The sequence below is a fragment of the Macrobrachium rosenbergii genome, chromosome 54 (genome assembly GCF_040412425.1).
Source record: "Macrobrachium rosenbergii isolate ZJJX-2024 chromosome 54, ASM4041242v1, whole genome shotgun sequence".
Lineage (NCBI taxonomy): Eukaryota > Metazoa > Arthropoda > Malacostraca > Decapoda > Palaemonidae > Macrobrachium > Macrobrachium rosenbergii.
Genome location: NC_089794.1, coordinates 27,372,693 through 27,395,954, shown reverse-complemented (window position 1 = coordinate 27,395,954; position 23,262 = coordinate 27,372,693). Strand labels below are relative to the sequence as shown.

Below are 23,262 nucleotides of genomic sequence, written 5' to 3'. Positions count from 1 at the left end.
CGTAGAAATATATAATATATATATAAGTCTATAAAATGCAAGATTTAACAATCATATCATCACTTTGCACTATCACACTCTGCCTCGTGTGTGTGTGTATATATTAGTATTATTATTATTATTATTATTATTATTATTATTATTATTATTATTATTGTTATTATTATTATTATTATTATTATTATTGTGCGGAGGAGTGACACTAAGATTAATAATATCGATATTTATACATCGGAGAAAACAGACGATCCTAAAGTCTGGAAGATGAAAGAAAGGTTATTTATATAGATTCATATGTTTATATATATATATATGTAATATCGAGAGAAGTGTGATCGATATCCGAAAATAGACGAATTCTAAAAATGGCCATTCGCTTCGTTTCTCCGCTAAAGTTGTGTACAGGAAGGTGAACTGACTGACTGACTGACACCTGGGATGAATTCATCTCTGGGACTTGACAAGGAGAAGAAAAATTGTCCTAATTGGACGATTGGCCTGAGGGCCTGGCGTTACTACTCATAGCATTTCCGACCGGAAGCTGCTTCCTGTTCTTTTGTTTATTTTCTTGAAGTGTCGAATGACAGATGAGCGATAAATGAATTAGCAGAAAGATGGATAAATCAAGCAGTTATGGAGGTAGTTAAATTAATGTCATCAGGTAATGTTTGACTGAAAACACTGGACTTTACACCTGGTCTGAGTTTGGCTTTTACGCCTGTAAAGTGATTTAGTGATTTAATTGCATTTCGAGGGATGAATTTCTCTCTCTCTCTCTCTCTCTCTCTCTCTCTCTCTCTCTCTCTCTCTCTCTCTCTCTCTCTCTCTCTCAGGTCTTTGTCAAGATGTAAAAGGTTTCTCATTCTATATTAGCCAAGACAAAGTTGCTCTCAGCAAATGTCCAAAGATTGAGCATATTTTTGACAATATTTTTTGACAATTTCACACACACACACACACACACACACACACACACACACACACACACACACATATATATATATATATATATATATATATATATATATATATATATATATATATACATATATATATGTGTATGTATATATATAATATATATATATATATATATATATATATATATATATATATATATATATATATATATATATATATATACATACACATTAGGGCAGTCATCTTAAGTAGATCATTCCTTCTCACTCCCCACTGAAATGAGAGGTCATTTGACCTGGCGTTGCTAGCAAAAATTCAAGAAGAAGAAAAAAAGTATATATGTCAAAAACTACAAATGAAAAGGGTAAAAAAGACCAGGTATATACGTAATTAAAAGTTCTATGTAGAATTAAAAGAACTGGAAAATTTTATGACGAAAATAAAGATTAAAAAACTGTGCATGATTTAAAAAAAAAATTAACAGTGAGGTTCCGGTATATAAGAAATGCTAAGTCCCCCTTTATGAGTAACCTAAACAATCAGGCCAGCCGTCGGAACGAGTTTGTGAACGAATTGACTTTTCCACGGCGACCCGTGGACGCCACAACCCCCAACCCCCCCTTTTTAAAAAAAACAAAGTAAGGAAGTGTAACTTCATAATTTCATTCCCCTAACACAGAAAATGTACCGAATGAGAGATAAAAACGAATGAGAAAGTCTCTCACCGACCAAGGAATGGCGAAGGTGAAAAATGTACATTCGGTGGGTTTGAATCGAATATTATCAAAAAAGCTTTTTTTTTCTTTTTAAAAGAGATTGTCTGCGGTGTCTACCAAAGATCAAGTTATGTATGTACACTAACGGCACGCAGGTACACGACGCACGCACGCACGCACGGGGACGCATCACACACACTTACACATATCTTCGGTATAAAAGTATGTCAAGGAATCGTCACCGTCTTGCGAGTGACGTGACGTCACGCCGATATTGCTACGAACAGCGTACTATTATGATATCCACCTAAAGATGTCCAACAAACACCGTATGAAGAGGGCGATATATCTATATTACAGTTTTTTGTTCTTTTTATAAAATCTATACAACTGTTTTTTTTATTTTAAATTTTCTATATATATGTATATATAGAGAGAATTCACGTCATCAAAAAACACGGCTAGCAAAACTTTCTCTCTCCCTTTCTCTCTCTCACTTTCTCTCGTCTCTCTCTGTCTGTCTGTATGTGTGTATATATCTATTATAACACTTGAAGGTCTCTTAGGAACGATATATATATATAATATAAACACTTCTGCACTTGCTGGTCACCTGAGCTGAATATAAATATTTCACTTTTTTTTTTTTTTATTTTTATATCTTTGCACTCATATCTCGGGGATATGCCTCAATAGACTTCTGTTTCCGTATCCTCTGGAAATACATGTGTCGACGTCGAGTTCCACTGAAAATCAAGATCGACTGAATTCTTCAGGAAACGACTGGATGAGAAAATATTATTCATAACTAACATGGCGTCTAAAAAAAGGTGATGAACCACTTTTTTTTATATATATATATCACAAGTCATACAATGACGAATACGGTCTACCCACAGAGGAGCTTTATATACGAGTCTATATGTATATATATTTATTTATTTATATACCTAAACGTCCGCGACGGATCTAAACATCGAGACGAAGAAATTCATTTTTTTTTATTCTGCTGAAGTTTTGTACTGATTCAATAACCTCGCTTTCTCTCTATCTCTCTATCTCTCTCTCTCTAACTTTCTTGTTTCTTTTTCTCTCATTGTTTTTTTAAATGTTTTTTAAACTTCGTCAAGAGTTCGTTCTTTCATTTATATCACCGAAAAACAACACAGTCATCACTGCTCAGCGAAAGTCGAACTTTTTCATTTTTAAAATCTCGTTTTCAACGAGACGATTCGACAGTCTGAAATGTGATTATTATTATGGTTATTATCCCCCAGAGCTTAAAGGTGCTTAGTTTTTTTTTTCATTCTCCCTTTTCTGAAGTTTGTATTGGAGCTTGTGTTCTTTTCTGTTATTGGTTTATTATGATTCTTCTTGTCTTTCGCTTGGGTCTATGAAGAAAATAAAATAGAAAAAAGCGAACCTGTTCTGGAATGGTCATTGAAAGAAGCACCTCACCCATAAGACTAGTTCAGGTACGGGAAGGGATAAACAAAAAATAAATAAATAAACAATACTTCTTCTTCTTTCTTTTATAGTCTCTATCTCTCTCTTTATCATAGTGTCTTTAGGGTTCCACCTATCATCTATAATCGTTCGTATCCACACAAAAAACGTCGTAGCAAAAGATATTTCTTTTAGACGAAAAGAGAGGGACAGGTTAAGTCTATTTCTATGTACACAAATCTTTTGGGCCTTATTTTGGAGGCAGTTCCATGCAAAATAGGCCTCCGTAGCCCCTTCGTTTAAAAAAAATCCTTCGGGATGTATATATACAGCTAAAATTTCCTGGTCCTTTACCGAACCGAATAGACTCTGCATTTGTTAGGATCTAAAGTTTGTTTTTTTCCAACGGGATAGCAAATCAACGCAAGTTTGTATTTTTCCAACGGGATAGCAAATCAACTCAAGTTTGTTTTTTTTCCAACGGGATAGCAAATCAACGCAAGTTTGTTTTTTCCAACGGGATAGCAAATCAACACAAGTTTGTTTTTTTCCAACGGGATAGCAAATCAACTCTAGTTTGTTTAAATCAACTCGACGTTCCTCTCACTCTTGTGCAGTAGAACAGTTGAACGATTTCTGAAAATTTCGACGTTGAGAGTCTCTCGTCTTGTTTTGGGGTTTGTTTCGAATCTCTCAGTTCCGATTGTCCTTGAGGAGCCGATGAACTTGAGCCAGGACGAGAGTGAGAAGGAACAACAGAGGGCAACATGTCCTAAGGCAGGGGAGGCGTCACGTCCACCAGCAGGATCTCCTGCCCGCCAGGTTGTCGGGGTGAATGTGGTCCTCGTACGGCTGCGTCGAGCTCAACTCGTCTCGAACCTGTTCGGAAATCGAGGAGGGACTCGTTACTGAGTGTTTTGCAGTGTGGGAGCCGTTTCAAAGGCAAATCCCGCCTACTTCTACTACTACTGTGGGGGAGTCTTTGTAGGTAACTGGATAATATCGAAGCTGAGTGGAGGATGCTGGAAATAACTCTGGAACTGGAAATGTCTGAGAACTATGGAACTGGAAAGCTGAGATAGCTATGGAACTGGAAAGCTGTGATAATTCTAAGACTGGAAAGCTGTTAGAACTCTGGAACTGGAAATCTGTGATGACTAATGAACTTGAAAGCTGTGGCAACTCTGGAACTGGAAAGATGTGATGACTGTTGAACTAGAAATCTGTGATAACTCTAGAACTGGAAATCTGTGATCACGCTGGAACTAGAAATCTGTTAAAACTCTAGAACTAGGAAGCTGTGGTAATTGGAACTGGAAGTCTGTGATAACTTTGGAGCTGGAAATCTTTGCTAACTCTAGAACTGGAAGTCTATTATAACTCTGGGAATGGAAAGCTGTAATAACACTAGAAACTAGAAATCTATGACAACTCTAAAACTGGAAATCTGTGATGACTGTTGAACTGGAAATTAGTGACCACTCCAGAACTGGAAATCTGTGATCACTCTGCAACTAGAACTTTGTGATATCTCTAGAACTGGAAAGCTGTGGTAACTCTGGAACTGGGAGTCTGTGATAACCTCAGAACTGGAAATCTTTGCTAACTCTAGAACTGGAAATCTATTATAACTAGAACTTATTACACTAGAAACTAGAAATCTATGATAACTCCAAAACTGGAAATCTGTGATGACTATTGAACTAGAAATCTGTGACAACTCTAGACTTGGAAATCTGTGATAACCCTGGAACTGGATATCTGTGATAACCCTGGAACTGGATATCTGTGAGTTTTCCCACAAATAGAAATATTCAACTCCACCTCATCCTCCTCACCTGCTCAGCTCTTCGTAGGACTCTGAGGAAGTTCCCTCCTGCCAACTTGGCCACATCCTCCTCACTCCATCTGGGATCCTTCAGTACTTCCGCCAGAAGCTGAGGATACTTGCTAACGTCCTCGAGTCCTACGGGCGTCCTGTGGAGAACAGGAATATGTTCCTTTTGGTTACTAATTTTGAAACCCTGTCACTTGTTATATGTGATAGGATCCTGAAATGTTGCAAGGATTTGTTTTGTTGTTTTCTAAAGCAGCTGTATTTATGAGCATGGAAACAGAGACTTTATTAAAAAATTTTATTGATAAAGTATTGGGGAGCATGTTTTGTAAGCTTATGGAACAGAATGAAACATGAGATAAACAGTTAAACAGTTACATTAACAGATATATTATTTTTTTTGGTTGAAAAGTATGCTTGGTTTTCATTTCTTTTCACAGAAATGTAATCTAGACATTTTAAAGTGACACTACAGCTTTCTAATAGAGAGAGAGAGAGAGAGAGAGAGAGAGAGAGAGAGAGAGAGAGAGAGACTGTAGATCCAGAGAACGTCTGCAACAGTGAACAGAGCAAAGGATAAATAAAAAAAGTAGAATATAGTGGGCCTGGCCACACACACACACAGAGAGAGAGAGAGAGAGAGAGAGAGAGAGAGAGGCTGAACTGTAGAACAAGAGAACGTCAACAATAGTGAACAGAGTAAAGACTAATTAAAAAATAACTGAGTACAGTATCTCAGACCACAGAGAGAGAGAGAGAGAGAGAGAGAGAGAGAGAGAGGCTGAACTGTAGAACAAGGGAACGTCAGCAATAGTGAACAGAGTAAAGAGTAAATAAGAAATAACTGAATTACAGTATCTCTGACCACAGAGAGAGAGAGAGAGAGAGAGAGAGAGAGAGAGAGAGAGAGAGAGAGAGATGAAAACTTACTTGTTGATTCCGTCGAAATCCGCCCCAACTCCGACGTGATCAAGCCCCGCCACCTCCCTGATATGGTTGATATGACCTAAAATAAGAAGAAGAAGAAAATAAACAATTTCGGGTAAAACTTTACTTGAGTTGCGCGGCCTGATTCCCGCCAGTCGCCGACCGGGAAAGGTTACGGCCTTTTTTTTTTTGGGGGGGGGGAGTCTTCGCCCTCAGCCCGGTCAGGTTAGGTTAGGCAGGTAAGATCTGGTTAGGTCAGGGTTCGTCATTATAGGAAAGGTTATGTCTGTTTATGCACAAGGAACCTGTCCCGGTCAACGAGGAACCTGTCCCGGTCGACAACCTGTGGGAATCAGGCTGCGCAGCTATGGTTTTACCCAGTTTTGATTGGTATATTAAATATGGAATTCATTTCTGAACTTACTTGGATATTTTCGGAGATAAATCTACAGGATTGCATAACCACTTTATAATATTAAGGTGGATAAGATTATTTTTGTTTTATCATTGACAATGATTAAGATTGCTATCTTCAAAAATATCACCATATTTATGTTTTCAGAAATAAATCTGTCTCAGTGAAAGAAAATTATTTGTTTTAATCGGTGACAAAGATTAAGACACTATTGAAATTAAGTTTTTAGAAATAAATCTGCCTCAAATGAAGGATGGTTTTGATTTCATCTATTGTTTCTCAAGTTGAGACAGATTCAGTTTCCCCCCAGTGAAGAAGTGTATACAAAAATATAAAAATAATTGATAATTATCTTGTCAGTACTGAAATTAAATATTTGTAAATCATTACCCACATTGATGCTCGAACATAATTAACTTGATCATTCTTTGTGTCAAAATCATCAGAAAGTGTATATCAGGATACCAACATTTGCTTGTAGATTGAAAACGTTCTATCAATCGAATGTCTGATTTTAATTATTTATATTATATATTATAGAGATGTCTGGCTGAAATCTCAAATGATTGATGGATTATTTTTTGATACGATTGTTATAAGCAATATTTTTTGTTAATGTATATGTATAAATATATTTATGTATTATATATATATACATATATATATATATATATATCAAATGATTGATATATATATTATTTTTGGTATGATTGTTATCAAATGAATAATTATTTTTGTATGATTTATATAAGTAATATTTTTGTTGATTTATGTATATATATATATATATATATATATATATATGTATGTGTGTGTGTATGTATAATTATATATATATATATATATATATATATATATATATATATATATATATATATATGTGTATAATTATATACACTCACATATATATTGATTGATTGACGGATTATTTTCTGGTATGATTGTTATATATTTGCACCGAAAAATTAACAAAAAAAAAATATATATAAAAAACTTAAAACAGAGAAAGACAAAAAAGCAATATAAAAAACTTAAAAGAGAGGACGACAAAAAACAAAAAAAAGAAGATTAAAACTAAAATGACACAGTGAAGACAGTAATTACATATAAATAACGACTCAATTCACTCACGAACAACATCATGGACGGTGGCGGATTCATTGCAAGTTAGAAAGTAGTTATAGAAGCTGACCATCACTATCCCACCATTTAAGTGCTGCGGGAGAAGAAAAATGGAAGAATTAAAATATTTCACGTTTAAATCATTCGTAGTCATAGAAAATGGAAGAATGAAATATTATATTTAAATAATCTATATAATCGTCAGGGCTGAATGTAACACGAGTGTGAATGAAAATGGTAAGCGTTTGATATTATATTTGTGAAGATGTAAAAGGCGAGGATTTAGAGCAGGACAGATAAAAATTATGATTGACAATAATTGATAATCATTAGGTGAAATTGAAAAAATATATATATATATATATTTATATATATTATGATATAATATAATATAATATATATATATATGTATGTATATCATATATATATATATATATATATATATATATATATATATATATATATATATATTGGACATAACATGAAAAAGAATAAGAACGGCTAAACGTTTGGTATTAGGTTTGTAAAAAGATATAAGACGGAGATTAAGAAAGAGACAGATAAAAAAATAGATTAGATTAATATACAGTACAATCATCATTATCGAAAATAAGACAAGAGCGATTCTGAAAATTAGAAAACTCTCGTGATGAAAGATTTGCAGAAAACGTAAAAGTGGGAGATTATGATCGATCTTTTAGATTTTAAAAGAGACTATAGATGTAGATATGGATGGGCTGAGGAGATACATAGATAATTATGATAAAAAATTGTAGCCATAGATTTTGTATATTTAAATTTACAAATGTCTTCTTCTTCTTTTTCTTTTAACGTGCTTTTATTCCCATTTTTGTATGGGGTAAGCACGATGCCTTCTTTGAAGGATTTTGATTTGGCTTTGGGGTAGACCTGTGTCTCGATCGGCTGCCCTGCCTGACATCGTAAAACCCCGGTACGTATGTTTCATGTATTATACCAGACCCAACGCCCTTTCTTAGAGTTATTGCGCGGGTATAAAAGAGACGTGTGAGATGGTTGTTATGTTTTTAGAAGGTGTTGAGTGGCCTTGTTTTATGTGTGTATTTAGTCTGTAACATCCATTTGCTTTTTAAGCAAACCTATCCGTTGATTACATATATAATCCCGGGATGTCTTTACGGATAGCAAAGTGTATCTCTGATCAGCCGGCTTGCGGATTGAATATATACAGACCTTACGAAGTCCGAAGCTGCTACTGTAACCGACTGAGCCATCGATTTTATAATATATATATATATAATATATATATATATATATATATATATATAATATAATTACTAATTAAGAAACATGCATTCATTTTTATTAGTTTACACAAAAAAATTAAAAAACCCTAAATTATAAAAAAAATTTAATTGATGTTAGAAATCCAAATTCATTTTGCACATGAAATGACAAATCTTTCATTTATTGTATGACACACATATAAATACACATACATCATATACATATACATCCTCCGCAAGGGGGGGACGCCCTTACCACTTGTTTGAGGACATCGTCGGGCACGTTGCGCGAGTGGTGACAGAGGGCGTGGGCGGAAGAGTGTGAGAAGATGACGGGCGCCCTCGACACAGCCAGGGCGTCCCGCATCGTCTGCTGGGACACGTGGGACAGGTCCACCAGCATCCCCAGGCGGTTCATCTCCAGGACAACTTTCTGCGGGATGCAAGAAGGATTTCTTTATTGATTGATTGATTTATTGATTTATTGATTCATTTAATTATAGCTTTTGTGAAGGTGGTTCATCTCCAGGACAACTTTCTGTGGGATGCAAGAAGGGTTTCTTTATTGATTGATTGATTTGTTGGTTTATTGATTCATTTAATTATAGCTTTTGTGAAGGTGGTTCATCTCCAGGACAACTTTCTGCGGGATGCAAGAAGGGTTTCTTTATTGATTGATTGATTTATTGATTCATTTAATTATAGCTTTTGTGAAGGTGGTTCATCTCCAGGACAACTTTCTGTGGGATGCACGAAGGATTTCTTTATTGATTGATTGATTTATTGATTTATTGATTCATTTAATTATAGCTTTTGTGAAGGTGGTTCATCTCCAGGACAACTTTCTGTGGGATGCAAGAAGGGTTTCTTTATTGATTGATTGATTTGTTGGTTTATTGATTCATTTAATTATAGCTTTTGTGAAGGTGGTTCATCTCAGGACAACTTTCTGCGGGATGCAAGAAGGGTTTCTTTATTGATTGATTGATTTATTGATTTATTGATTCATTTAATTATAGCTTTTTGTGAAGGTGGTTCATCTCAGGACAACTTTCTGCGGGATGGAAGATTTCTTTATTGATTGATTGATTTATTGATTTATTGATTCATTTAATTATAGCTTTTGTGAAGGTGGTTCATCTCAGGACAACTTTCTGTGGGATGCAAGAAGGGTTTCTTTATTGATTGATTGATTTGTTGGTTTATTGATTCATTTAATTATAGCTTTTGTGAAGGTGGTTCATCTCCAGGACAACTTTCTGCTGGGATGCACGAAGGATTTCTCTATTGATTGATTGATTTATTGATTTATTGATTCATTTAATTATAGCTTTTGTGAAGGTGGTTCATCTCAGGACAACTTTCTGCAGGATGCACGAAGGATTTCTCTATTGATTGATTGATTTATTGATTTATTGATTCATTTAATTATAGCTTTTGTGAAGGTGGTTCATCTCCAGGACAACTTTCTGCGGGATGCACGAAGGATTTCTCTATTGATTGATTGATTTATTGATTTATTGATTCATTTAATTATAGCTTTTGTGAAGGTGGTTCATCTCCAGGACAACTTTCTGCGGGATGCAGGAAGGATTTCTTTATTGACTGATTGATTGGTTGGTTGACTGATTTATTTAATTATAGCTTTTGTGAAGGTGGTTCATCTCCAGGACAACTTTCTGTGGGATGCAGGAAGGATTTCTTTATTGATTGATTGATTGGTTGGTTGATTGATTTATTTAATTATAGGTTTTGTAAAGGGGGTTCATCTCCAGGACAACTTTCTGTGGGATGCAAGAAGGATTTCTTTATTGACTGATTGGTTGGTTGGTTGATTGATTAATTGATTTATTGATTCATTTAATTATAGCTTTTGTGAAGGTGTTGGTCTTTGTGATGTGATTTATATATATATATATATATATATATATATATATATATATATATATATATATATATATATATATATATAAACTTTATCACATACACAATTGTTCTGTGCATAGGAGAATTACTAACAGGACCTCATTCAAACTGGATGGTGTCTAATGGAGTATTTATTCAGAAAAAGTTACAAGCTTTCTTGGACAAACAGATGCTTGATAATGAGGACTGTCTGTCCAAGAAAGCTTGTAACTTTTTCTGAATAAATGCTCCATTAGATACCATCTAGTTTGAGTGAGGTCCTGTCAGTAATATATATATATATATATATATATATATATATATATATATATATATATATATATATATATATATATATATATATATATATATATGTATATATATATATATATATATATATATATATATATATATATATATATATATATACATACATATATACATAACATACATACACACACATCACCCCAAACACTTCATCCTTAAATTCAAAATTCAGAGAATCATTATCTAGCTCACCTGTGCAGGTAACTCGCTCCGGGTAGAAAGAGCCATTGTGAAAAACGTTCAGAAAATGCTTTCTTAACGAAGGCTAAGATAACGTTTACAGACTTTTTTTTTGCTCTCTTTATTTTTTTACCCTCTCGTAATGCAATGCAAGCACGGGACGTCGCGTGTTTCTTTGACGTGGAAACAAAACGTCTGGTTCATGGGGAAAAATGAGACTCTCTCTCTCTCTCTCTCTCTCTCTCTCTCTCTCTCTCTCTTGTATCCTGAGATTTTGAAAGGTCTGTTTCGATATTTTTTCTTGGCAATACAAAAGCATTCTCTCTCTCTCTCTCTCTCTCTCTCTCTCTCTCTCTCTCTCTCTCTCTCTCTCTCTCTCTCTCTCTTTTGAATGTAGAAATATACGGGAAATTTAAAAAAATGTGAAGAAAATTAGTGTATTTGAACCTCTCTCTCTCTCTCTCTCTCTCTCTCTCTCTCTCTCTCTCTCTCTCTCTCTCTCTCTCTCTCTCTCTCTCTCTCTCTCTCTCTTGAAAATATATAAAAAAACGTGGAATCTGGACAGTTTGAAGAATATTCTTCGATTTGAACCTCTCTCTCTCTCTCTCTCTCTCTCTCTCTCTCTCTCTCTCTCTCTCTCTCTCTCTCTCTCTCTCTCTCTCTCTCTCTATCTGGGGTATCTATAGGAGACTGCATTAAGAAAATCCATTGATTTTGTCGAATTAAGTATTTTATTTTAAACCCTTTTTTTTGCAATTTAATATTTTCCTTAGATTTCTGCAGGTCATTTATAATGGTACTATCACCATATATGATTCTGGTTCAGGTATAACAATTCCAATTGTTAGGAAGGTGGTGAGAAAGGTATTATGTATATATATATATATATATATATATATATATATATATATATATATATATATTTATATTATATATATATATATATATATATATATATATATATATATAAATATATATATATATATATATATATATATATATATATATATATATATATATACATACACATACATAAATACATACATACATACATGCATACATACACACGCACACACACAAACCTCTTTATATACCTCCTCACCCGACAGCTTCAGGAGCACAAACTAACAGCCGTTCATTACTCGGCAATATTCTTAAGGAAGAAAAATTCCCATAACGTCTGCTTAATGAAGACAGGTGGATTCCTCCCTCATTGATAACAGTCTCAGGTCGTTCATTTCCATCATAGGCCTAATGAAATGAACTTCCTCCTTCTTTTCTTCTTTTTGCTAGGAAAAAGATTTTTTTATTTTTTTTTTTTTTTGAAACTTGGTCCTTGATTTGGTTTTAGTTTTCTGTAAAAGAAAACTATCGTGACGGCTTTGTCTGTCCGTCCGCACTTTTTCTATCCGCTCTCAGAGTTTAAAAACTACTGCTGAGGCTGGAGGGCTGCAAATTGGTGCGTTGATCATCCACCCTCCAATCATTAAACATGCCAAATTGCAACCCTCTAGCCTCAGTAGTTTTTATTTTATTTAAGGTTAAGGTTAGGTGTGTATCGTGTGTCTGGCAGCGCTTTCCGGAGAAGTGTGACACACCTTTACCTGACCTCATCTGGGGAGCGACTGAGTGCTGGCCGGTCGTAACTGATAGTTTTATACAGCATTATGCGTTGTACAGAAAACTAGATTGCGCCGAAAAAATTTTGGCGCTTTTTTTTATTTGTTTATTTATGTTGCTTACCCTGTTTCTTTGGGTTTTGAAAAGAGTATATTCTTGCAATTCATTCATTATGATCTGAAAATTTTAATTTCTTCTATTATTGCGTCCCCATTTGGTTGACTTTTTGAGTAATCTAAGCTTTTTAGCAAATATTTATCATTGTTCATATAATTCTTAGTAAAGATTTACCACAACACACACAAAACACACACACAACTCCTATCATTAACTTTGGCATACAAACCTTCAAAATTAACTCTTCACTTCCATAAAGGAGAGTTGGCTCAACGGCTTTGCTTACGTTGCTTATCTTGTTTCGTAGGATTTTGGACTGAATGTATTCTTTCCTTACATTTGTTATTAACTGAGAAGTTTAATTTCTTTTATTCTTTCCTTCCTATTTGGTTAATCTTTTTGAGTGTTCTAACCTTTTTTACCAAATATTTATCATCGTTCATATACTTCTTACTAAAAATATTCTACACATCCAGCTCATATCTTTAACTTTCACATATTTACCTTTAACATTCACACTTCACTTCCAGTACATCACATTAATGCCTTACTTCTCATAGCTATGGAGATATGGCAAAAACTTTGTCTTACACCTACATTTACCCCCAAACCAGTCACTTTCCTGTTTCTGTTTCTGATGACTCAACAGTTAATTACTTCCAATCATCACTATTATCCACATCACTGAAAATTTCTTGATTAGTTGAAAGAAATGATTTGTTTACTTCACTTACACACACACACACAAACATATATGTATACATATATATATATACATATATATGTGTGTGTTCTTATTGCTGTCTGGTAACATCATATAAATAAGAAAAACAAAAAAAAAAAGAAATGAGGTATCTGCTTATCTTTGAAGTTTGCAAACTCTCTCTCTCTCTCTCTCTCTCTCTCTCTCTCTCTCTCTCTCTCTCTCTCTCTCTCTCTCTCTCTCCGCAAAGTTTCTGAATAGAGAAACTCGCATTCAGGCGAAGAGGCATAAGTTTATTATCTCGAGATAATTCAGGTCTGAAAGCAGGTCATGCGGAATAAAAAAAAAAAGAAACGAACTTTTTCCTTTTCCAAAGAACTTGCGTTGAGATCTGTGTGGTCAGGCCGAGGAAGATAGATTAAAGGGGAAGAAGGAGAAGATGATGATGACGAGGAGGAGGAGGAGAAGGAGGGAAGGAGGGAAGGAGGAGAGGAGGAGAGGGAGGAGGAAGGGGAGAGGAGGAGGAGGAAGGGAGGGGAGGAGGAGGAGGAGGGGAAGAAGGAGGGGTAGGAGGATGAGGAGGGGAAGGAAGAGGAGGGGTAGGAGGAGGAGGAGGGGAAGGAAGAGGAGGGGGGAGGAGGAAGACGATGGGTAGGAGGAGGAGCAGGAAGAGGAGGAAGAGCAGGAATGAGGGAAGGAAGAGGAGGAGGAAGATGAGGAAGAAGAGGGGGTAGGAGGAGGAGGAGGGAAGGAAGAGGAGGAAGGAGGAGGAGGAGGGAAGGAAGAGGAGGGGAGGAGGGAAGGAGGAGGAGGAGCAGGAAGAGGAGGGGTAGGAAGAGCAGGGAAGACGAGGGGGGGAGGAGGAAGATGAGGGGAAGGAGAGGAGGGGTAGGAGGAGGAGGAGGGGAAGGAGGAGGAGGAAGACGATGGGTAGGAGGAGGAGCAGGAAGAGGAGGGGTAGGAAGAGCAGGAAGACGAGGGGAAGGAAGAGGAGGAGGAAGATGAGGGGAAGGAAGAGGAGGGGTAGGAGGAGGAGGAGGGGAAGGAAGAGGAGGGGTAGGAGGAGGAGGAGGGGAAGGAAGAGGGGGGGTAGGAGGAGGAGGATGGGAAGGAAGAGGAGGAGGGGAGGAGGAGCAGATGGGAGGAGGAGGAGCAGGAAGAGCAGGAAGACGAAGGGAAGGAAGAGGAGGAGGAAGATGAGGGGAAGGAAGAGGAGGGGTAGGAGGAGGAAGAAGAAGAAGAGGAGGAGGAGTTGGAAGGGAAGGAGGTGGAGGAAGAAGAAGAAGAAGTGGGGAATGATAATAATTCCTGAAAACGAGGAAAAAGGAACATGTCTGTATGCAATGAATAATATACAGTGAAAGATTTATAAAGGAAAGGCGTAAAAATATTATAACAAGTAACTTCAACAGGAAGAAAACTTTCCAAACACACACACACACACACATACAAACAAACACGAACAGACGTTTTGTCAAAAGTAAAAGAAAAAAGCAATAAGGAAATGGAAAAAAGCTCTGCACGTAGTAAGAAAATATAAACAATAAAGTGAAAGCAGAAAAAAAACATACAGTAATCACATCAAACTACATCGGACTATGAGAAAATTTTTTACACAGAGGGAAAGCAAAAAAAAAAAAAAAGTCAAGAAGAAAGTAGAGAATGGAAATGAAAGCAGTAAAACCAATCACATGAAATACACCGGGCCAGAGGAAAACTTTTCACAGAAAGGGAAAGTAAAAGAGAAAGCAGAAAAAGAAAGTGGAAGGAAACGGGCTTGGAGAAAGTTTTCCACATATAAGAGAAAGCAAAAAAAAAAAATGAGAATGGAAACGGACTAGAAGAAAATTTTCCACAAAAAGAGAAAGCAAAAAAAAAAAAAAGAAAGCAGCGAAAGTAAAAAAAAAAGAAAGTAAATACTCACAGCACCAAAGTCATTGAGACCGAAGTTTTCCGCTTGATGCCCGGGCGAGTCAGCCAGCGAGGAGTCTGCCCTGCCAACAACCCAAAATCGATCAGTCAAGGAATTCCTTGACCTGATTCATATTAACTGAAAATATTACAATATGGAAATGTTATTCTCTATGCAAATTAGTTTCCGTTATAATGAAATCGCTGGATTACGGATTTTGAAAAGTAAACACATTTTGTGGCATATTAACTAGAAAAAATTATTGAAATGCGGATATGTAATTCTTTATGGAAATTAGAATCCATTATTTTGAAAGTAATGCCTGGATTACAGAATTTGAAAAGTAAACACATTTGTTGAATAAGAATTAGAAATTTGCAATGTGAGCGTTTTCGTAATTTTATAAGCATGCTTCGAAGCATACATAAATATGGGGATTTTCACTTACACACTTGTACATACCTACACACACATACATATATATATATATATATATATATATATATATATATATATATATATATATATATATATATATATATACATAATATATACATTATATATATATATACACACACACACACACATATATATATATATATATATATATATATATATATATATATATATATATATATATATATATATATATATATATATATGTATACATATATATTTAATTCAGTGGTTCTACTCACAGGAATTTACTTATTTATACTATTTTGGTTATGATTGGGGAGTGGTTAGTGACAATTTGAACTTTATATCCCCATCATGGTCCTATTGTGCTGTCAATTCCCTTGTCGAACTGATCCAGGTCATCTATAATCAGAGAATAGTTACCAGGGTGTGTTGCAGGTGTGGGTAAGGGTGAGGTAACGGATGCCCAAGTCATAGTACATCCTGAGGACTGACAGACTGGCGCCCATCAAATGCCCGCCCTCCACACCTAAAAGGCTGGCTATCCTTCCGGAGTTGAACACCTCCATCAAGCCTAAAAGAGAAGAGACGATAAAATAAAATGACTTTGGGGGTTAGTGAAACATGTTGCAAACATGTCGACAACTTGTTGTATACACATCTCAAACAGGTTGAATACATGTCGATGACATAGCTGTTGTTCTAAACAGTATTTCATGCGATTATCCAGCAACTAATAAAGAACACCTCCCTCAAGCCTGGAGGAAAAGAGATGATAAGAAAGAAAATGTCTTAGGGTGCAGTAAAACATGTCATAAACACATGTTGACAACTTTTTGCACACATGTCTCAAACATGTTGAATACAAGTTGATGACTTAGTGGTAGTTCTAAACAGTACTTCATACGATTATCCAACATTTGTCAAAGGTTCGTTTCTGCTGACTGTCGTTGAGTTGTTTCAAACATATTTGTGATATGTATGCGATAAGTTGCGGACATGTATATATGACATTATTTCACTGTTAGTGTGGAAAACTGTAAAGGTAATTTGAACGTTTTTAAATTACTATGATTAGCAGAAATCGTGTAAATATCTACTTTTGTTTAACCATTATTTTACTCATTTATAAATGTAATAATTACTGATAAGTTCACATGTCTAAGAATACCCTTTATTCAAGCATAATCTAGTCATAAATATGAGTTGACACTTACAGTATTACCAGTATTATGTTCGTTGATATAAAGGCTAATGGCATTTTTCTCTTTATTGTTGTTTAAGGTTGTGGCATCCAACTTTGATGCTTTCGGATCTAAAATCTCTTATCGCATCACATCAAAGCAACTTTGATGCTTTCATTTTGATCTAAAATCTACATTCAAGATGAAACCTCCCACTTACTTGCATGGGACTGCGCGTACCCAAGATGCTTGGGGTATCTGGCAATCATGCGCTTGATGACGTCGATCTGTTCCAATGTGACATGCGCGGCGTTGAGGTATTGAGCTCCGCAAGGTACGTATGCTGCCCAGAACTGAAGTTGCAGAGAAGAAAATGATGAAAGGATCAATTACAAAGACACAAGGTGGAATAAGAATAAAGGTGACTAAAAGGAATAGAAAAGAGACGAGGAAAAATAGTTTCTTACACGAATTATTGTTGTTATTATTATTATTATTATTATTATTATTATTATTATTATTATTATTATTCAGAAGATGAACCCCAGTCATATGGAACAAGCCCACTACAGGGGGTGGCCATTGACTTGAAATAAAAGTTTCCAAAGCAAGAAGTAACAGAAGGTAATGGGAAATACAGAAAGACGAAATCAGTTATTAAATAAGAAAAAATAAATCAACAAACTGATCAATGAACAGATAAGACAAATGAATGAACGACTGTCACAAGAGAATGAGACAAAATGGAAAAGTCAAACTAAAGAAAAGCTTAAAAAAATAATTAGATCTAGAAATGGATACAAGAAGTGGCAGTTTTAAGAATGAGGAAAAGAGACAAAACAGAAAATATTAGTAAATGAAATTGAGAAACGGATGCTGAAAGTAAACACGTGAATAAGAACTACTTGGAAATCCAAGATGTCTACCAAAAATATTTACTCAGACATAAAATTTTTTTTCCGTCCGTCCGCCCTCAGATCTTGAAAACTACCGAGGCTAGATGGCTGCAAATTGGTATGTTGCTCATCCACCCTCCAATCATCAAACATACCAAATTACAGCCCTCTAGCCTCAGTAGTTTTTACTTTATCTAAAGTTAAAGTCAGCCATAACCGTGATTCTGGCAACGATATAGGACAGGCCACCATCGAGCAGTGGTTAAAGTTTCACGGGCCGCGGGTCATACAGCACTATACCGAGACCACCGAAAGATAGGCTAGATCTATTTTCGGTGGCCTTGATTATACGCTGTAGAGGCTGTACAGAAAACTCGATTTCGCCGAAGAAGCTTCGGCGCATTTTTACTTGTTTTTATACGTCTCATCTCGAAGAACAAATAAATATATGGAGGCTGAGGGTACTAATGCACCTTACGGCTTAATATCTCCTAAATAGGTAACCTGAGGCGCCTTCTGCCCGTAAGATTCTCCTTGCAGGAAGTATATGGGGTCGTATATCAGGAGAGTAGACCTCAGAGTATAATCATGACTTGTTTTGATGTTCTACGACGATGTTAGGGCGCAGAAAACGACGGATGGTGATGTGAAAATCTCTCTCTCTCTCTCTCTCTCTCTCTCTCTCTCTCTCTCTCTCTCTCTCTCTCTGTATATACAGTATGTATGTGTGTGTATATATATATACATATAAATATAATATAATCTCTCTCTCTCTCTCTCTCTCTCTCTCTCTCTCTCTCTCTCTCTCTCTCTCTATATATATATATATATATATATATATATATATATATATATATATATATATATATATATATATGTTATTATATATGTATATATATAGTCATATAAATATATATAAATATATATATATATATATATATGTACATATATATATATATATATATATATACACATACATACATATACATGCACATAGACACGCACACACACACACGTATATACTGTATATATGTAGATATACATATACATAACACATACTTATACAGTATCATTCCTCACTCTCGGCAAAAAAAAAAAAAAAACTACCTAAGCCAATCTTCCAAGTAACACTGAGAACTGCAAATTGTATATCCTAGACGTTGTGACGCCAGTTTTAGTAACTATAAATCAACCAATCTCGACTCCTTACCTGGGCTCCAACTCTGCCATGCCTCAGCCTAGCCAGGTCCGTGTGGGACCACTGGGAGCTCCCCCAGGGCTCCACGTTGGAGAGGTTTTGAGACATGTCCACCTTTTCCAGCTTGTTGTGGACGAAGTTCCGTATGTTCCACGCCAAGTCAGCTTGAATTGTGAAGAGTCAGGAAGTTCCGTATGTTCCACGCCAAGTCATTGTGCCTGTGGAACACAAAGAGGAGAATAGGTGAGGAAGAAGTCAGGAAGTTCCGTACGTTCCACGCCGAGGCATTCTGCCTGAGGGAACATGAAGAAGAAAATGTTGGAGAAAATATAAGAAGGAAGTGATGTAATCTGTTGATTTCCTTGACATAATTATGTACACAATAATAAAAAACAATATTTTCCCCCGAAAAGAAAGCTTGGTTGTATTATTATTATTATTATTATTATTATTATTATTATTATTATTATTATTATTATTATTATTATTATTATTCCACTCCAGGTCATTGTGCCTGAGGGAACATAACGAAGAATAAAATATAAGAGAATATGTAAGTAGGATGTGATGAAATCCGTTGATTTCCTATACAATTATTTTTACATGAAAAACAACAATATTTTTCTTCGAGAAAAAGCTTGTTTATATTATTATTATTATTATTATTATTATTATTATTATTATTATTATTATTATTATTATTATTATTATTATTATTACTTTGGTCTATCACAGTCATCTTATTCTACTGGGTTGTCTTTATAGTCTAGGGTTCCTGGTTGCATCACGCGTTAGTCCATCATTATTATTATTATTATTATTATTATTATTATTATTATTATTATTAGTGCCTGAGGGAACACGAAAAAGAAAATATAAGAGAATATGTGAGAAGGAAGCAATGTAATACGTTGATTTCCTTGACATAATTATTTACACAATGATAAAAACAATATTTTTCCAAGAAAAGAAAGCTTGGTTGCATTATTATTATTATTATTATTATTATTATTATTATTATTATTATTATTATTATTATTATTATTATTATTATTATTATTCCACGCCAAGTCATTCTTCCCAAGGGAACACAAAGAAGGGAATATGTGAGTGGGGAGTGATGTAATCCAGTAATACCATCGATATGATTATTTACATAGTAAACAACGGTGCTTTTCTTCGAAAAGAGAGGTTGGTTATATTGGTGTTTTACAGTGTAAACAAAGTGGCTTAGTTTGAATTGTCAAAACCGGAGGAGAGATGTTTTAAGGGGTTTACTAAACTATGGGTCGTCCTACTAAAAACATTAAAAAAAAAGTTACACTTCAGATTACATTAAATAGAAAGACTTTTTATGGAAGATAGTAATAGAATATCATTAGTCTCTGATGTCCTTCCAATTGCCATTAAAGTAAGCTGTAATTTTAATACTATGCACAATTGCAACTTCGCTTTATTTTGTTGAATCATTTCAAACGTCCTCTACTGCGGTATTTATTCGCAGGGAAAAATATAAATAAATGAACAGACAAAGAAATATTGAAATAAAAATGAATAAATGATATCCAGTTATTTACTACCTCTATCCCTGCCTACAAAGACGAATGAATTGATAAGTCAATATTAAATAGATAAATACGGGAATACAGATATGATATCCAGTAATTTACTATATGAACCCCTGGCCATATGGATGAACGAATAAGTAAATTAACATTAAATAAATAAAATAAATATACAAATAAATGATAATCCAGCCTGCCTGCAAAGACGAATGAATAGATAAATTAATACTGAATAAATGAAAATAAATACATAAATAAAGAAATATACAAATAATCCAGCAGTTTTCTGCATCCACCCCTGCGCTGCCTGAACGCCCCCCGATCTGCAACGGACCATTGGATCTAAAGGTGCAAATGTAACTGAAATATGGACCAATTTCGCCTCTATGCTCCCTTGGCATTCACTGGTAGCCCCGACAGCGCTACTATTATACTATGTCATCCTTCCGGCCTCGTTCAGTAAGGGGTGGGGATTACAATTCGTATGATCTGTTCATGTGGAAAATGACTACAAGGAATGGGTTCCCATAAAACAGAATTGGATTTTAAATAGAGAGGTTCTGTTTTTTTTCGCGTGTGTTGCAGTTTTTATTTGATGAATGTTTTTTTTTTTGTTTTTGTTTTTAGTTAGACACTGGATGGTTTTTGGAAATAGTGTTCCTCTTTTGATGTGGAAGCGAGGGCGAAATGGAATGATGGTTTTTTGAAGAGATACCTGTTGCTTTTGTAGTTTAAATGTCAAAGTGTGTTTTACATAATTTTACATTAAAAATTATATATATATATATATATATATATATATATATATATATATATAAATATTATATATATATATTTATATATATATATATATATATATATATATATATATAATATATATACTGTACAATATATATGTATATATATATATATATATATATATATATGGAGCAGAAATAAAATTCTGACTCACATCAGGATCGAACCCAGGTCATTCAATTGAAAGACAAGACCGCTGCCAACCAACCAAGCCACATGAACTACCGCAAACGAACGCAATCGTACACACACACACACACATACATATACACACACAAACAGAAGCAAGCATACTGTAAGCTGAAGGTTTAATAAGAGAAAAATGTAGAAAAAATTCTACAAGCGGTTTTCCAGGGTTGAGATGTTATAATGCACGTTGAGCAACATTTTAATTGATGTCAGTGGCATTTTTCTTTACGTGTGGTCATTCGCAGGATAAATGTCCCCATGTGAAGAAATGCTCAAGAAAGTAGTAAAATAATGACAATGAATGTGAAATAGCTTATTGTAAAGTTTATGGAACATGCATAAATAAACACGAAACATCTTAAGAAATTATTTGAGTTTCAAGATTACGAAAGGACTTTGAAAAAGGGAGTTGTTGACTAATTGTTTGAAAAAGGTGAAAAAAGTGCACTCACACAATCAACTAAGATAGGAACCTCCGTAAAGGGGTAGTGCCCTCAGTGCAATTCACGCGGTGTACTGCAAGCATTATTTAAGGTTCTTTGCATCGTCCCTTCTGCCTCCTAGCTAAACACATCTCATTTCTTTTACTGTACCTTCGTTCATATTCTCTTTCTTCCATCTCACTTTCCTTAACCCTCTCCTAACAATTGATTCATAGTGCAACTGCTTTGAGGTTTTCCTCCTGTTACACCTTTCAAACCTTTTACTGTCAATTTCCGTTTCAGCACTGAATGACCTCGTAGGTTCCAGCGATGGGCCTTTGGCCTAAATTCTATATTGAGTTCCAACCGTGATAGAACTGAGAAACTATAAATTGGGAAACATGGCCTCGAATTTAAAAGAATATATTAAGAAGTTTCTTATTTTGGTTTATAACAAACAGAAAGGAGAAAGTCGGCGAAATCGCTTAGAGAAACGAGCGACTCATAGTATTCCAAAGACTGACTCGTGGTATTCCGGAGTCTAACTCTACACAAATCGTTGTTTGGGTTGACTCACACTCCCCTCCCCTCTCATTTAAGGGTTTGGATTGACTCACACTTCCCTCCCCTCTCGTTTAAGGAACCGGAATGGAAATTCGGAAGGCCCATTCTGTCGTCACCATCTGATAGCGGAGCCGAGGGTCGGCTGGAGAGAGAGAGAGAGAGGTCCCGATCGAGTCCCCATTTCGGTATCGATAAAACAGATTGAATTTCAATCTCCTTCTTTTTCCGTCGAGGCCGAGATGGAAGAATTGGTGCCATAAATACCCGAATTTTCTCCGGGGAATTACGGTTGGGAGAAATAGGAATAACTTCTTTTGGAGAATGCTGGTGATGGAAACGAGTTCTACAGGTTACGTGAGCCAACGCTATGTAAATACGACCCTCACAATCAACACCTGGCTTCTTGTTTTCTTGAATATTTTCGAGTAATTCTTTTTAAAGCTTCGAGGGTATTTACCTGGTATGTACCCACCTTTATGTATCCACCTTTATGCATCACTTACTCCTAGGTGCTAGTGCTTAACGTGGCGGAAGCTCCTTGGGACGCCGTGTTTAGTACTAGCCCTCGAAGATCAAAGTGTTATATACACAGTACTAGTCTCAGAGTATTATATCA

The 23,262-nt window shown here is 35.2% G+C and overlaps 1 protein-coding gene across 1 annotated transcript in view; it reads right to left on the bottom strand.

The window, feature by feature from the left end:
- Positions 1 to 2,218: 2,218 nt before the first annotated feature.
- Positions 2,219 to 23,262, bottom strand: part of LOC136834901 (uncharacterized) — a 46,455-nt gene continuing 25,411 nt past the window's right edge. The window contains exons 4-13 of the mRNA XM_067097720.1: positions 19,305 to 19,326; positions 19,121 to 19,255; positions 17,235 to 17,367; positions 16,254 to 16,404; positions 15,423 to 15,492; positions 8,903 to 9,079; positions 7,391 to 7,475; positions 5,848 to 5,923; positions 4,919 to 5,057; positions 2,219 to 3,959 (exon numbers count right to left, since the gene is read on the bottom strand). Of these exons, the coding sequence (XP_066953821.1) occupies positions 3,870 to 3,959; positions 4,919 to 5,057; positions 5,848 to 5,923; positions 7,391 to 7,475; positions 8,903 to 9,079; positions 15,423 to 15,492; positions 16,254 to 16,404; positions 17,235 to 17,367; positions 19,121 to 19,255; positions 19,305 to 19,326 (1,078 nt within the window). The 3' untranslated portion in view covers positions 2,219 to 3,869. The remainder of the gene's footprint in view (positions 3,960 to 4,918; positions 5,058 to 5,847; positions 5,924 to 7,390; positions 7,476 to 8,902; positions 9,080 to 15,422; positions 15,493 to 16,253; positions 16,405 to 17,234; positions 17,368 to 19,120; positions 19,256 to 19,304; positions 19,327 to 23,262) is intronic.